Consider the following 18,283-nt stretch of genomic DNA (forward strand, 5'->3'; position numbering starts at 1 on the left):
CTCTTAATTTTATCTGTACATTTGCATTTTACGTACTTTATTTGTTTAGGGTTTCTTTTCTGCTATATGTGTCATATATCTTTAGAAGGTTATTTTAAACAGTACTGGGATTTGCTTTTCTGTGCCTGAAAGTATAGATTTCAAAATTGGACGCTCAAGTTATTCCATATTTTGAACTATGAAAAAGGAATAGTACCCGATTGAATACCGACTTTTTTATAAGACAATCCAGCAACAGAGGCATCCAACATTAGCATCCAGTGTGCAAGACTTGAATGGTTTTATTGCATATTATGAGAGAACTGCTCACTACTGTCTGTTCCTGCTGACAGTCCTGATGTTCAATCTGGTAATATCCTGAAAGCTTTCTTCTTTTTTTTTTTTTCTTACCCAGTGCTTTGTTATTAGATGTTAATAGGTTCTCAGTCTATGGGAGAGGAAGCAATGGGACAATTAACATGAAAAAGCTCAGTAGTAGAGGAGTAGATGGAAAAAGAGTATGGTCTGAGTGAGAATGCCTGAGGTTTGTTTCACTTTTTCTCTTTGTTTATTTTGTCAGGATAAGAATGCCATAAAATGCAATAACTTAGACTTTAGCTCCTACACCAGAATAGCTAAGTAGCTAAGGCACTAAACTTCATTTGTTTATTTATTCTTACATGGCCACCTTCCTGGTGATGTCTCTAGAATACTTGAGGTTCCATCTAGCTATGATGGCTCCTGATTACAGATCCAGAATGTTAACATTACCAGAGCATAGTCAATGTGAGCTTTGTAGAATTAAAATTATCCTTCTAAAATGCATAGCTGATTATCTTATGCCCAATGAAAATTAATGTGAAAACTTATAATGCATTCAGCTATAGATTATAATAGCATAAACAATCTTTTGTACCATTTCTATAAAATTTAGAAAATATTTCATACCCATAATTTTCCCTTCCCATTATACATTTGGAATAGCTGAATAATATAATTATAGAATCACCTTATCTTGAAATCAGATGAGACCTTAGCATTTTTATAGACACTTAGGTTAGATAAACCTCGATTTTGAGTTATGACTCAAATTACTATAACTTTATGAATTTGGAGAAGATATTTATCTGCTCAAAGGCTCTATTTTGCTTCAACTATAAAAATGAAATGTAACAGATCTATCTCTTGGAATTATTATGAGAATTAAACAAAATATTATGCATCTGTTACCTAGCACAGTGCCTGGAAAAGAAGAGAGACTGAAACAGTATTTGTTAAAAACTCGAAGAAACCAGTTGACAACCAGAAGGTGTTACTGCGTGAAGACTAGAAACTTGGGGAAAGAATAGGACCAAACTTTTCCTTAGTTATATTCTCAGAAAACTGTAGTATGTTCACAATTCCTAATTCATTATTTGTAGACATCTGTAAAAAATGTATGTGATTGAATATTTTTATTCCTATTTTAGAAGCTAAACAGGGCTTATTTAAGGTCTTAAATGGACTTGACACTGAATGTAGAATGTTTGAAGAACCTCCTTTCTTGTTACTATTGATGAACCAATACTGATATATTATTATTAAGTAAATCCTATAGTTTACAGTAGGGTTCACCTTGTGTTGTAAATTCTATGGATTTTGACAAATGTATATTAACATGTATTTACCATTGCAGTATTACACAGAATAGTTTTACTACCTGGAAAATCCCCTGTGCTCTACCTATACATTCTACCCTCCCTAGGAATTTTATTGTCCCTGTAGCTTTGCCATTTCCAGAATGACATGTAATTGCAATCGTACAGTATGTAGCCTTTCAGATGGACTTCTTTCATTAGCAGTATGCATTTAAATTTCCTGCATGTCTTTTCTTGGCTTGATAAATCATTTTTCATTGCTTTTTATACATTCCGTTGACTGAACACGTTGGTTGCATCTAAGTTTTGGCAGTTACAAATAAAACTGCTATAAAGATGTGCAGGTTTTGTGTGAATGTAAGTTTTAAATTTATCTGGGTAAATACCAAGGTATGGTTGCTGGATTGTATAGTAGAAGCATGTTTACTTTTGTAAGCAACTGCTGAAATCTCTTCCAAAGTGGCATTCCAAACTGTCTTCCAAAATGCCATTTTGTGTTCTCTTCAGCGATGAACGAGAGTTATTGCTCTACATTTTCACGGTTGGTGTTATCAGTGTTTTAAATTTTAGTCATTCTAATAGATGTGCAGTGTGTTGTTTTGAATTGAAATTCCTTGATGATAAATGATATTGCCTATTTTTTTGTGTCCTTATTTGTCATCTGTACGTCTTTGGTGAGGTGTCTGCTCATATCTTCTGCTTATTTTTTAATTGAATTGTTTTCTTATTATTGAATTTTCAGAATTATTTATATATCCTCGATAGCAGTCCTGCATCAGATAGGTGTTTTGCAGATGTTATCTTCCAGTCTGTGGGCTTTTTTTTTTTTTTTTTTTTTTTTGAGATGGGGTCTCAGGAAATCTGTCACCAGGCTGAAGCTGCAGGGCGTGATCTCAGCTCACTGCCCAAACCTCCAGCCTCCCACGTCAAAGTGATTCTTCTGCCTCACCTGCCCAAATACACTGGAACTACGCATGCAACCACCGAACACCTGGCTAATTTTTGTATTTTAAAGTAGAGATGGGGTTTCACCATATTGGCCCCAAGATGGTCTCAAAAAACTCCTGACCTTGTGATGCTGCCCACCTCAGCCTCCAAGTGCCTGGGATTTACAGGCGATGAGCCACGCGTGCCCAGCATCTTTTTATTCTTTAAGCTGTCTTTTGCAGAGTAGAAGTTTTAAATTTTTATGAAGTCCAATGTATTCATTTTTAAAAAATTTTGTTGAATTACTGTTTTGGTGTTATATTTTAAACGTTCTTGCCCAACCCAAGACCACCTAGAGTTTTCTCTGTTATCTTATAGAGCTTTGTAGTTCTGCATTGCTAAATATAGGGTTTATGATTTAACATAAAATGGTGCTGCTTTTATATCTTTTCTTCTGGATAGCACTTAATTGGAAAATCAGTCGCTTCCAGTTCAGGCCCGCAGTCAAAGGATTATACAGCGTATGGATAGTTTCTAAATTTGAAGGTATGAGTTCACAAATTTAATCATGGAAACACCTCGCGTCTAAAAATTTTATTTATTGAGAGGCACTAAAATGAAAACCTTGTTTAAAAAATTTAGATAAAGGATGGTTCAATAAAATTTCTCATTTAGAAACAAAACTGGTTAATGTCCTACAGAGCAATGAAGCTGTAGCCTTTAGGATTATCTTTTCTATGAAAATAACACTTTTTGTAACAAGAATCATTTACATGGTCATCAGAGTTTTTTTTAAAAAAAGAGCACTATCCTTTACAGAGTTTTAAAATACCCTAATCAACACTAATAGCAAGTGGAACAAAGATACACTCCTGGAGAATTAGATATTTGCCAGGTGGGCCTGATTGCAATATCTGTTCAGCAGGACATTGAAAGGACAAGCAATAGTCCATTTTTTCTATTTCCAAGCTTTTGATACATTTCTTAACAACTTCACAAGTTGTTACAAGAGCCTACTTAAGACATACCAAGAGAAGTATGAAGGCTTCGATGACTTTCTTTTTGTATGTGTGTGTGTTTATCTATAGAATTGTGCGTGAATAAGTGCTGCAGAGTTTGTATAAGTATTGTTGATAATTGGCTTGGAAATAGCAATATTGGACTTTATTTTTCTTTTTATTATTGTCAAAAGTAAGACAAGTAAATTCGAGCTGTCTAAAAGCTCAAGAATAAACAGCTTGCAGTGCAAAGAAACTGGGCAAATTTTGTTAAAGTTTAACAAAACTTTTGTAAAATTACAAAGTGACTACAATTTTGACTATTGTATTGGGCAGAATAAAAGACAATAAAATAAAAAGTGCTTTATTTTCTGGTTACTAGATTGTGAACTTTGCAGACAGGGACTGTGCTTTATTTTTTATATCATCACATTTTCTAACATATATTAAGACTTAGGAGAGAAGAGACAGAAGAAAGGATTTAGGAGGTAAAAGAGGAAGAAGGAACTTTACATTTTACATTTAACTGTATGCATACTCTGTATTCTCAAGCTAGTTTTTGCTTAGATCTTTCTGTGGGATATTGTTTAATTTGGAAACCAATAATCATAATCAAACTCTTGCCAAACAAATTTTGACCATCTTTAAGTAGATAGATAAACAACAATTAGCTCACATAGTAATGCATTCTATTTGCTTTTAGTTTCATGTTTTTTGGGTAAATAGGAAAGAAAATTACTGTATTCTTGTTTTGTTTGTTGAACATTTGTGTAGTTGCCTGTGTAATGTGTATTTAATTTATAACTATGGAACCAGGTATGCAAAAATGGAAACTTGTTTTTTTAATAATTAAATTTAGCTTAACTCTCTGAGCTCATATACACTGGGTAGCTAAACTTAATCTTGACAATTTAGAAAATTCAATCTATTTTGCAATATAGCTCAGTTTCTCTAGAAAAACTAGTTAATAACTTTTTCTTTTTTCTTCTCTTCTCTGAATCTTTTTCTTGCGTATCTAGATATCAGGGGAGGAAACTGTTGTTAGTGTATCATTTCTTGCTTGATGGATTACAGCATAAACTCTCTTCCCCTTAAGGCTTTGCCGTTGATATATTCAAAATCCCACTTCAGGAATTAAAAGCAGAAACTTTTACCTCTCAACCAAGTCTAGCTTTTGCAACAAAAATGTGCCTCTACTTTCAGTCTGTTCTCTGGACTGTAGATTTATAAAATTCTACTTTGGCTGTTGAAAGCCAATGATTTAACATTTTGTTCTCACTGAATTTTGTTTGTTTTCTACTTTCCCTGGGGCAATATATTTGACCTTAAAATTCTGGCTTTAATTGTTGAAAACTGGCCAGGTGCAGAGGCTCTCTCCAGTAATCTCAACACTTTGGGAATCTGAGGTAGGAGAATCGCTTGAGGCAAGGAGTTCGATACCAGCCTGAGCAACATAGCAAGACCCTCTCTCTATAAAAAATTAAAACAGCCATGCATGGCGGTGAGTTCCTGTAGTTCTAGCTACTTGAGAGCCTGAGATGGAATGATCACTTGGGCCTAGGAGTTTGAGGTTGCAATGAGCTATGATTACGGCACTGCACCCCATCCTGGGTGACAGAAGGAGAATCTCTCTCTCTCTCTCTCTCTCTATATATATATATAGACACACACACACACACATATACATAGTTGTTTATATATACATATATATATGTGAAACTGAACAGCTAGAAAAAATTATAATTTAAAAAATGCATTTCAAAATTTTATTGTGCTACACTTCCTATAGCGACTGAAGTTGGAGTTAGCCAGAGAAGCTTGCACCAAAAAAAGCTTGCACCAAAGTACCTTTTAGTCAAAGATCAGTTCCTTTATTATCCTGTGTATTACTATTTTCCAACATAATAGAAATCACCCTTTGCATCTCAAGATGGCCATAAAATGATTGATAGAAATTGCTAATAATTCAACAATTCTCTGCTCTTAAATAAATGCATTTCAGCATTTACGCTAACACCAGGACATTCCACCCCTCACCTCAGAGCAAATGTTAAGCTGATACTCTGAAGCTGTTAAGAAAAATCTTTGCTCTGTGACAATCCTTCAAACCATAGTATTCTAAATGTGCTTGCTCTATAATAACATATTCTTTCTTTTAACCTCATTTTTTAAATGATGCATTTGTTGAGCTCAAGTGCATCTACTTCAGAAAAAAAATTATTTGAGGAGAGAGCCAAATGACTTTTGCTGTGTTTAAATAGTAAAGCCATTCCATTAGCAGCAAAGTCTAAAGAGATTCAACAGTAGGAAGTTATATACAAGGTATTTGGCATTTTATTCTTTCCTAAAAGTTTAAGGGCTGTGTAGTGGGGCATAAAAACTCAAGCCTTCATGAAGGTCTTTTAGCCACTTAAATTCACCAGAAATATAAATAGCAGAGAAATAATCATTTTTAAGAAGACGTTTAATGTTTAGTTATTATGCGTATGTGGGAGGTACCTAACATTTTGATTTTCTTTTTCTAGCATTCTATGTTTAAGCCTCATGCAAATAGTTGTTGGTAGCATTCTGTAAAGCATTCAGGGTAATGGGAAAGTGTAACAATAATACGAAATTTGTGAACCTTTTCCAATTCTTTTGTGCTGTATTTAATCTTAGAAATTTCAAAGATTATTTATACATCTTCTCCAACATTCTTACTATAGCTGCTTTGGGTTAAGTCTGGTTATAGATTCTTTTCACTTATTTCACTTATTTATTTTTTATATCTTATATGTTTATATAAGACTTTTATTTCCACGTCTGACCTTACCTCTATAATTCTTCAACAATATTTAACACCATGGCTTCTGACAGCATTATTTAATTGTGAGCAGTAATCACACAACCTTCTGTACAGCCAAACAACAACAACAACAACAAAAAAAAAAACAGAAAAATTCTTGCTATATTATTATTAACTGCATTAAATAATACATTCATGGGCATATAGATCATACTTCTACAGAAGAGGTGACTACTCATTCATTGTTAGTGAATATCTTTGTATATTTTCTCCTCTGCAAAATTCACTAGGAAAACATAGTTTGTACAAGCTATCATTTCATCTTTAATTAAAGAGAAATTACAGAGTTTATTACATATTATCAATCTTCCAAGAATGGACATTGTTTTTTCTGTAACTATTCTTTCACTTGTATAGGACTAAGAAAAATAGCTCTGCAATATAAAATTGAGCACCTTAGTGAATACAGAGTAAACATTCATAGAATACATATATGTTGCATTTGTTTTTTTAAAAAAAGATCTTACCAATGTACTTGAAAATGGTAACTTCTTAATGTGTCATTAAAGTGTACATCTGTGAACTTCGTAAAAATTGATGATTATTATGCCTTCTAAACTCAAACCTGTACTTCTGTTCCAGGGGAAATATGAGAATATACATATGCTTTCTGTTGAGATTGGACCATGACTGTATTTACTGTAGGCTTTAATGATACATTCATAACTGAATGCTACAAATTAGGTTAAAGTCCTAGTTAATTTATAATGAAGGTTTTTAATGTTTAATATTTTTCATGTAAATGACTTTGAATGTCCCTAATGTGGGTTAAATTTACCTAATTTCAGATCACAGATAGTGTTTACTTATGTTCATAACCCATGATTTAAGAATGTCTTATGAGAGCTTCATTCATTCATTCATTCATTCATTCATTCATTCAACAAGCATTCTTGTTAGCCTAACAGGTACTAAGGATTATAACAGGTAGTATATAGAATACCTCGAGGAATAAGATAAAATTCTTTCCCTCAGATATATTTCAAATTCTACGAGAGAGAGAGAGAGTTTTATAAGTAAATAATTAAAACACAGGAAGAATCTCTAATCGAAGAGCATATACCATTTTATGTGAATCCCAAACAACATGGAACAAAGTTGGTTTTGTTGTAGGGAATGAGGAAGTCAGCATGGATTTCCTGAGGCAGGAACATTTGCCTAGTGGCTTGAAAGAATAGTAGGAGTTGAGCAAGCAGGTCAAAGGGGACAGATTGTCTAGACCAAGGTTTTAATATGCCCAAGGACAGAGACATGGAAGATCATGAACGATTTTGGAAATCATAAAATATGTATAACAGAATAACAGAAGCCATGTCTCAGAAGGTTAACAGGGACCATATTCAATGGTAGTTTGACTTTATTTTCTTTTTTCAACAATTATGTCTATTAGGTCTGCTTATTGCAGAACTGAGTTCAGGTCCTGGATATCCTTGTTAACCTTCTGTCTCATTGTTCTGTCTCATATTGACAGTGGGGTGTTAAAGTCTCCCATTATTATTGTGTGGGAGTCTAAGTCTCTTTCTAGGTCTCTAAGGACTTGCTTTATGATTCTGGGTGCTTCTGTATTGGGTGCATATATATTTAGGATATATTTAGTGTTTTGGCTTCTGGCTTTATCACATGAATCCCCACTTAATATCTTTAATAACTATTTCCTTAAAACATTCACAGAAAACAATTAAACAATAAAATCTCAGTAATTCCGGAACATATCATTATGAAATATATGAATAAATATATGAATAAATAATGTTATATTTATAAATACACTTAAATTTTAAATATATATATTTAATTTAAGATAGATAGATAGATAGATAGAGCCTCACTCTATTATCCAGGCTGGAGTGTAGTGGTGTGATGAAAGCTCACTGCAGCCTCTAACTCCTGGGCTCAATCAATCCTCCCACCTCAGCCTCCCAAGTAACTAGGACTACAGCGACATGCTACTACTCCTGGGTAAATTTATTTTGTTGTAAAGGGTCTTGCTGTGCTGCCCAGGCTGGTCTTGAACTTCTGGCCCCAAGTCATCCTCCTTCCTAGGTCTCCCCAAGTGCTAGGATATCAGGTGTGAGCCACCACACCCAGACAGATTTTATTTTCTGTACAATAAGAGGGAAGTGTGACTCTGTAAGGAAACTGAAGAGCTCCTCTGTAGCTCAAAACACACACATAGTCAACACATATACACAAGCAGATTGGGACAGAAAGAGAGAGTGAGAGAGACAAAAAGAGAGAGAAAGAGAATTAATGATATGTCCTGGAATTACTGAGATCATATTGTTATGATTGTTTTATGTGTATGTTTTAAACTTCCTGCTATGTTCATGCCCTAGTCATCTAAAGAAGAATGGAGAGGAGGAGATCAGGAGACACTCTTCAGAGTAGGCAACTTTCTCTGGAATTCATTTGTTTAAATCAATCTTTTCCTTATTATATATAAGTTTTATAATCTGTATAATATTGCTTTCATTCACAATGTAGCATTTCATCATCACATAGTTTATTTTCATTTTAATCTAGAAACTGTCTTTAATTTCCACCTCTGTGCCACTCTAGAAATCTAATCTACTGGAACTAGAATCTAAAATAATATACAGTCAATACAAATTTCTCTTAAAATGTAACATGTTATATTTCATGGATTTTGCTATTAAAGAGTAGAGGGATGTACGCAAAATATGTCTCCAATTTTCTTATGATTCTCAAAATCTTCCATTTCCAATGTGCACTCTATCTGAAGTCAGAAGTTAACATAATTACAATCTGCTAGATTTGTATGATTTTTAAACACACACAAAAACTAATTTGATTGATTTACTTACAGAAAGCCATATCTTGGAAGATGTCAACAAGTGTATCATAGCCTTAAGAGACCAGGATGCTGATAATTTAGACCGTGCTGCGGGTGCTATCAGAGGCCGGGCAGCAAGAGTTGCTCACATCGTCACGGGTGAAATGGACAGTTACGAGCCAGGGGCTTACACAGAAGGTGTAATGAGAAACGTTAACTTCCTTACAAGTACTGGTAAGTCAGTTGCCAATAACAGCTGCACTGTTTCTCATATCTGAATCTACATAGATACCGAATATTCATATATGTGGGAAAGATTCCAGTCTGTGTTGCTTCTTTTCACATATATTGCCACATAGTGCTTGCACACTTCGGTTATGCAATTTGAAATTTATCTCTGAGAAGTAAATATATTCATTGTTGAAAAGAGGTCTTCTATAAATACATGCGTTATGTAAATTACCCACAGGCCTTAGCCAGAAACCATTTAGAATGTTTATTAATGCCTTATCTGTTAGGAGATATAATTAGACTGATATGGTATTAAGTATGTGATAATCACCAAACCCTCTCTTAACTGTATCATTGATATCCCTAGGTTTTTGTTTACGTTACTTAAACATAGCAAGTCAGTCCTGTGTTTCCAGAGAAATGCTCTTACCTTCATTTGCAGTCTGTTTGCAAAACAGCAATTTGTTCTTGCACATAATCTTCTTTGATTGCGTAAGAAATATGGAACCAGTATTTTGTGTTGGTTGCAGCACTCAAGTTAATATTTTCTAAAAATCAGCCAGTAAATGCTTCGTTTTTGAATCTCTCAGTAAAATGATGTTTTAACACTATTGTTAACCTTTCTCCAAGAAACTTACAGAAGTGTCTGAATTCATATGGATTCAAAAACAATGAGGACAATCAACTATTTTTATAAGTCATAACAGCAGAACTCCTTTCTGTGAAAACCCTTTGTGAATCTGTGAAATCCTCAGGTTAGATTTTTTACTATTGTCTCCTAACAGTAGGGTGATGGTGCATCTGTGATTCCTAAAATATTTGAAATTCCAACCTTAAGTTATCGATCCTAGAGAATCATTTTTCATGTTATGCATATGGAATATGGAACATTGTTTAGCAAAAGGAATAGAAGAGACAAGGATAAGTCATTTTTTAAGTTTTCTTTTATTTTGAAGTCACTCCTCAAAATGAATTAAGAGAAACAAGTCAACAGTTGAATAATATTCACTAGAGACTAGGTCTGAAGCACTATGCTGCAAGGCAAGCTTAGCAAGGTTTGCAGGGAATTGATGATCGGTTTTGCTGTTTTTCTAGTAAGTTGATAAACAAAGTCATTGATGAATCTTGGTATATAGTTTTCTTATTATCTCTTTGAAATATTTCTAAAATAATGCAATGCTAACAATGTGGTAAGGAAAGATAAAACTCTTGATATTATTAAATTTATATTTCTATATCTGCTCCTCAAAGTCACCGGTATCAATAGGGCACATAGTAGTTACTTTTTCAATAAGTTGTGGTAATATATTTACTTGTTTAAAAAGATGATTGTGCTCTGGTCATTCACTATCTCTTCCGTAACTAAATTTAAGCACTCCTTTCTTGTTGGTCAAAATTAAATACAGAGTTATCTGTGTCCCTGATTTTTTTCTACCTTCTGAGAATAGCATATAAGTAAAAGAAGAATGTAACAGGGTTTTTTTTTTAGACAAATAAAAATTTCCTATCAGGAATTGATTAGGTAAAATCTAGCAGGACTAATATTTTGCCTCTGTCTCAGTTTTATAATCATGTTAGTCTTGTGAGCATGCTCTTTATGATCATAATGTCTGTTTGAGGTACCAGATTTACAGTTTTAGGCTCTATCACTCTGAAATCAGAAAATAATGAGACAAAGTTATTTACACACTTAAGAGTTTATTAATCCCTCTTTGATTTGTAATAACCTTTCCAGATAGCTAATCGATATGACTATATTAGAAGAAAATATATAGATATTATATTTTCTAATATAGAAAATATTAGAAAAAAATCTTTTTTTCTTCTAACTAGTGGTATATAATTTTAATTAAAATTCTCTAGGTAAATTATGTTCTATATCCCAAATAAAATGAATATAAAATAATCCTAGGTTATTGTGTATAAACAGCATCTTATTATTAGTGTAACAGTATAGTTTATGACATCCCAATTTTGTTATTTCTGTTATTCAGAAAATTTTGGTGTATCTTTGAAAAGCTTTCCATTTTGTTTATGTCTAATTCCAAACTATTCTCCAAATAGCTTTCCTTGAAATTTGTGAAAAGCATGCCTCACTAAAGGAAATTCTGCGCAATAAATTAGATGAGAAAGCTAATTAGATCAGTTTGATCTTAACCAAAGCTGAAAAATGTGAAAATTTTCTTTCCCATGGAGATATTGTCTATGAAAGATACTTCCCACTACTCTATCCTCCACAATTTACTAACAGGAGATGTTCATCTTTGTTTGCATCTGTTTCATATCTTAGACTTATTATTTATAAATAATTACCAAATTAAATAATTGGAAATATCTTGTTTTGTGTTACGAGGCCTTCATAGTTTACTTTTTAGCAAGTGAACAGTAATACCTGTGAACTGTTTTTCTCTGTGTTTCCTTTTCGTTTATACAGTCTTCAGGATTTAACCCTCCTTTCTGAAAATGACTTAATGAGGAGTTATTGTGAGTTGTCGTTTATTACCGAGACTTTTCCATCTTTGCAAAGTTTGCCTTAAAGTATTGTCATAAATGATGAAATATAAGCCATACTTATCTAAATCACAAAGAATGTTTTTAGAACATAGCACCTTTGATTTTAATCAGACTTTGTAGCTTATTAGTACATTTTCAAAATTTGATGATTTTCTAAGTGTTTTCTCAGCATTAAGAAGCAGGGCTGACCTATTATATTTCAGGAAATTATATTGTTCATAAAGTCTAATGAAATGTAGTCAACATCTGGAATGGTACGTTTCACCCAGATAGAAGCATAATATTGTAATCTTCATGTGAATTTCTTTATCCCATCCCATTCATCCCTGTTACTAAGCTCCTCCTCCCATCAGGAATTCTTAATAGAGAAGATAGAATACATTAGCTTTTTAAATAAATAATAAACCTTCTGGACTGTAGTGTGAAGGCTTACAGATTATACTCTTAGTGTCAACTTCAGTTCTTTTGTACTATGTTGGGGAAAAACCTAAACTGGAAGTGGACTGACATAGGACATTTTTGTGTGATTTATGAACTCTATAAAATCCAGGAATCAGCAGGCCCCAGAGCAGCTGTTGCAAACCTCCAAGCCCCACCTGGTTTTACTGTTAGCCAGGCTCATGGACCAAAACAGAACAGGCACATAAATGAATCTGACCAAGATATCCTGGTGGCATCCACTGTTGGCAGCTGGCAGTGATGGCAAATACAGGTTCATTCGTCAGGTATTGAGACCAAGACTGGAAAGTGTGTATCCAGAATTCCCTCCTTCTTAGAATGAACAAGTGCCATATAGTTGCATTTTTTTTTTTTTGTCTCAAAGGCAAATGAGACAGTTGAAAGAAATTTTGAGTCAATGAATGTTTCTAAAATTGTGTTATAAATTGTTTACTCCAGTTTAAACAACAGATAGAGTTTTAAGATGTGTTTCATTTAAAACTTAGTTTAAAAAAACTTTAATAGCAGTTGGTAACCCCTATAAATTCCCTTTCATTTAATATAGTTTACATGTACATATCTTGCATTTTGTAGCTTGATTAAAACATGGTACTTTTTTTTTGCATTGCAGCTTTGTCCTACAACCTTAAATAGTTATAAAAACTAAAGGTTTGAGTTCTAGCATTCCTTGCCCTCTGCAGTCCAGCAGTGTTTGAAAATTAGTAGTCCACATACTAGATATGACTAAAAGAATTTTTATGTGGCCAGTGGAGTTTTGACTGCCATAACTTTCATGGGAATTGGCTGGAGCTTCGTGGTGTCCTCTTTTTCACTGAGCCTTGGCCATGGTCTCTACCATGCCATAGTCCCTTCCATTCTCTTTGCTCAGTCTTCTGAGTCCCTCCCCAGTCTTCTCTGCTCAGTTTACCTTCTTGAACTCTGGAGGTATTTGATTTCACCTAAAATTGTATTTCTAATTTTTTTTTTTTTTTTCTGATGTGGGCCAAAAGGCACCTTCCACAACACTTAATACTTCTATAATGGCGGGGACATGCCTAGATTATTAACTGCCGTCGCTCTCTTTTTAAATATCTCTACCCCTTGTGTCTCACATCAAATTCTATGCCTATTTCAAGAAAAAGCGTATATTCATGTCCTTTAGAAACCTTTGGCAATAATGAATTCTTTCTGTTCTCGTGCTCTGTAGCTCTTAAGGGACATGCCACTCAATTACATCAACCCAGACAAGTATATGCTCTTGATGAGCTCCTCAGATATACTAACATAAAAATGGCTTTTCTGGGCCGGGTGTGGTGGCTCACACCTGTAATTCCAGCACTTTTGGAGGCTAAGGCAGGTGGATCATGAGGTCAGGAGTTCAAGACCAGCCTGGCCAACATGGTGAAGCCCTGTCTCTAGAAAAAATACAAAAAAATTAGCTGGGCATTGTAGCATGTGCCTGTAATCCTAGCTACTCGGGAGGCTGAGGCAGGAGAATTGCTTGAACCCAGGAGGCGGAGGCTGCAGTGAGTCGAGATTCTGCCACTGCACTCCAGGAGGGGTGACAGAGCGAGACTCTGTCTCAAAAAACAAACAAAAATAAAATAAAATAAACAAAAAAAGGCTTTTCTTTCAAAATGGAATATGAGTTACAGGAGAAAAATACACTCATGTTATTTCTCTTTGAATCTCTCCCAGGGCCTACCATTGTGTCAGGTGTTAGAATAAAATAAAATAAAACCCAAAACGAAACCTCTTGAATTGAGCCTCTAAGGCTTTGCTAATTCTATCCCTGCAGTTGGAATGATTGCCTTTTCTTCTCTACTGCCCTCTTAAAATATAATCATTCTAAACACTTTCTCAAATGCCACCACCTTTGCAAAGGAGCTTTTGATTCCCTTTCAGTTAGAATTAATTGCTCCATTATCTGTATTACTATGAGCTTGTCCTCTAGTTAATGTTTATTTCACTTTGCCTTTGATCATAATCAGCCATTTACATACAAGTTTCTCCCACAAGATTGTAACGTCCTTAAAGACAGACATCACACTTTCTTTATTTTTATTTTCCCCGGTAGCATCTACACATAGTAGAGGGGCCCAATGATCATTGATACCAAGTCCTTCTCCAAAATTTAAATTTAAAATTTACTGCAAGGTTACACTGTGATACAGTCTAGTCAAGCAGGAGAATAAGTTATTATCCCAATTTAGGAGGAAAAAAAACCCTCAAAACAGTAGGCTGTGTCAAAGGATGGGGCAGAGAAAAGATTAAGAAAGTGATTCATTACTGTCCACAGTTAGATCTTAGCCACTTCCAGAAAACTTGGGGTCAGATTTTTAAAAGGTTCTTCAGCAAGCTTTTGAACAATAGATCATGAATATTGTGTATCCAATTACTTACAAGAACCATCATTGAACTACATCTGTTGAAAGATCTGACTGAACCTAATTTCAGTAATGCTTCCAGCAAATCCCTATAAGGGGTAGTGACTACGCTTTCACATTTGGGAACTATTGTTGATGAATTTCCTCCCCTTTTAGCAGTCTGAACAGGCTTTCAAATTATATACTTTCTGCCTTTTGGATTAAACATTAATCTAACTTTTTTTTTTTAAAACACAATTAGAGAGCATTAACAAGAGGTTTCTGTCTGCAGATCACTTGGCTAACCTGGATAACTGTGTGTCTTCGTGTTGATAATTCTAAAGTTGGAAATTAAATTACAACTCAGTCTCTCTAAAGAAGAGTAAGATCTCATGACCATGGAAGGGCTTCTGTGGGAGTGTGGGACCTTAGGTAACATTATGAGTTGAAGAAAGTAGCTATTAGAACTCCTGAGTGGAAAAACCTGTTTTCTGTTCAAGGAAGACTGGATTTAAATAGGACCCAGATCTGGTTAAGAGACTAAGGATCTAGTTAAAGAACTAAAATGAGAATGACAAGATTCTCATCTTGCCATTTTAAGTAAATGAACATACAAACTTGTCAGAAAAAAGAAAGTGCTATAAAAACCGCAATCTTCAATATGTATTGTGTGATGCAAAATCTTTTCTGACCTTTTTGACAGGTTACATGGAGTAATCTAAAGTGACACTGTTGGTAATAGCCTTATTTAAAAAATAAAAAATATTCTGACACACTGGTAGAAATTTCATTGTTAAACGAGGAATAATATAAAGGGCTTCAGGGTGGATATTAAAGAGGCGTTGAAATACTGCCATATCTGCAAAGTGTAAAATATGTAACTAATGTGGTTTGCTGTGTCCCCACCCAAATCTCATTTTGAACCGTAATTCCTGTAATCCTCATGTGTCGAGGGAGGGACTCAGTGGGAGGTAATTGAATCATAGGGGTGGTTTCCCCTATGCTGTTCTTGTGATAGTGATTTCTCACAAAATCCGATGGGTTTATAAGCATCTGGCATTTCCCTTTGGGGCACTCATTCTCTCTCCTGCCTCCCTGTGAAGAGGTGCCTTCTGCCATGATTGTAGGTTTCCTGAAGCCTCCCCAGCCATGTGGAACTGTGAGTCAATTAAACCTCTTTTCTTTATAAATTAGCCAGTCTCAGGTATTTCTTCATATCAGTGTGAGACCAGTATGAGAATAGACTAATACAGTAACTTTGAGATTTTTGCTGAATGAAGGATGGGTTAAGGACAGTGGAGATGAATTGGCGTGGACTGAAAGGAAGGGAGAATTGGAAGATGAACCGGAGAATGGGAACAGGCCGTGTGGTTATTCACCAGTGCAAAGATGTTCCAGAGGTCTTGTATCTTCTGTAACTCTAGAACGCCTGCGACCAGCGTCATATGGATATTCTCCAGGGAAACAAGATATCATCTAGACAAAGAAAGAGGTCACATCTTTCATTCTGATCCTACTTTCCCATATATCTGTAAAATGACTAATTCAGATTTACTCTTATGAATCTTTATGTGCTGAAGGCAGTAGAAAAATAATTTATGTTTTAAAAGATTAGACATGAAGTATTAGTTTTGGTTCTGGGTTGCAAACAACTGAAATTAAGAATGGCTAAATTAGACAGAAAAACACAGGAAGGCTGGAGAACAAGAAGAGAAAACTGACAGACTGCAAGGGACACTTCATATAGGAAACACAGTTAAAGTCATCCCAAAGAATAGCTTTTTGAAATGCCATTCCAGCCCCCTCTGAACATTTAATGCCACTAACGGTATCATAACATTATAACACTGGACCCCGCGGATGGTACATTTATTTGCTACCACATTTCAGATAGTTCTACCATTGGAATAAATCATAAAATATCCCTGCTTTTGCCTCGCTTTAAATTCAACTTCCTGTGCCAGAAGCATTATCTTAGTAGAGTTTAAATCATGTGCCCACACCTTGGCTGTCAGCATACATAGGGGTGAGCACATGGCCTTTGAGCTTCTTTGCAGACAGTGCTCTGCCTCACACTAAGACTCTTACACCGGCATATTCCCTGCATAATAATGGGCTTTGAAGTCTGTTAGCAAAGCGGGGAGTTGGGGATGATGAGAAGCAGGAGAGGATGATTATCAACAAGGAAACAAAAGGACTCAGAGAAAGGAAATTAAGGATTGATGTTGCCAACTTAATTGGACATCACTGGGACAATGGAATTACTTGCATCCATATTGTGCAACCAAGAACATTGCCTTCAGCAGCTCGTTGCAAAGCCAATTCTTTTAGATGGTTTATGAAACCTTTAAAATAGGCATAAAAGCCTGCTTTATTTCTGGTAGATTTATTAAACAAGGTGTCAGGATACCACTCCAAATCGAGGTACATTCCAGCGAAGACATGCCATAGCTGAATATATGATGTGAATATGATTCTATGGCCAAGACAATAGCTTCATAAAATAATGTTTGTTTTGCTGTATCTGTAAAAGCATAAAGGAGTCTATGAAGGTTTTCAGAAAAGGGGAAAGTATATCCTTCAGTGATATACTGAGGTTTCTTCTTTCTTTACAACGACAAAGGTTAACAGGTCTGTATCCTAGTGTTCAAATGTAGAGTGATACTGAATTGAACTGTATCATTTTGTTTTAAATCCAAAGGAATGGGTACTTTGACTTCATTAGTTTTTAAGATTACTAAGTATGAGACATCCTTTGTAACAGCATAGACTAGTGCTTTCTAAGATCATAGTGTTTGAGGCTGGTCAGTGGTTCATACCTGTAATCCCAGCACTTTGGAAGGCTGAGGTGAGAGGATTGCCTGAGCCCGGGAGTTCAAGATCAGCCTAGGCAACATAGTGAGACCCAGCTCTACAAAAGAAAAAAATAACAATTAAAAAATATTAGCCAGGCATAGTGGTACACACCTGTAGTCCAAGATACTTGGGTTGAGGTGTGAGGATCGCTTGAGCCTAGGAGTTTGAGGCTCCAGTGAGCTGTGAATGTGCCACTGCACTCTATTCTGGGGAGGAGTGAGATCCTGTCTCTCAAAAAAAAATAATAATAATAAAAATAAATAAAATCGGCCAGGCGCGGTGGCTCAAGCTTGTAATCCCAGCACTTTGGGAGGCCGAGACGGGCGGACCACGAGGTCAGGAGATCGAGACCATCCTGGTTAACACGGTGAAACCCCGTCTCTACTAAAAAAAATACAAAAAATGAGCCGGGCGAGGTGGCGGACGCCTGTAGTCCCAGCTACTGGGGAGGCTGAGGCAGGAGAATGGTGTAAACTCGGGGGGCGGAGCTTGCAGTGAGCTGCGATCCGGCCACTGCAATCCAGCCCGGGCGACAGAGCGAGACTCCGTCTCAAAAAATAAATAAATAAATAAATAAATAAATAAATAAATAAATAAATAAAATCATAATGTTTGCATAGCCACTGGGAAAAAGGAAGTGGCTGCTCAAGGCCTGAGGGGATCAGAGACTGCAGTTATCAAGCAGTCTTAGCTCCTTC

The 18,283-nt window shown here is 35.2% G+C and overlaps 1 protein-coding gene across 1 annotated transcript in view; it reads left to right on the forward strand.

The window, feature by feature from the left end:
- The window catches only part of CTNNA3 (catenin alpha 3), a 1,693,405-nt gene that overhangs the window by 1,267,891 nt on the left and 407,231 nt on the right, over positions 1–18,283 (forward strand). The window contains exon 12 of the mRNA XM_017876520.1: positions 9,214–9,414. Coding sequence (XP_017732009.1) covers positions 9,214–9,414 — 201 coding nt within the window. The remainder of the gene's footprint in view (positions 1–9,213; positions 9,415–18,283) is intronic.

Source organism: Rhinopithecus bieti, unplaced genomic scaffold (assembly GCF_001698545.2).
Source record: "Rhinopithecus bieti isolate Rb0 unplaced genomic scaffold, ASM169854v2 scaffold_8307, whole genome shotgun sequence".
NCBI classification, from domain to species: Eukaryota; Metazoa; Chordata; class Mammalia; order Primates; family Cercopithecidae; genus Rhinopithecus; species Rhinopithecus bieti.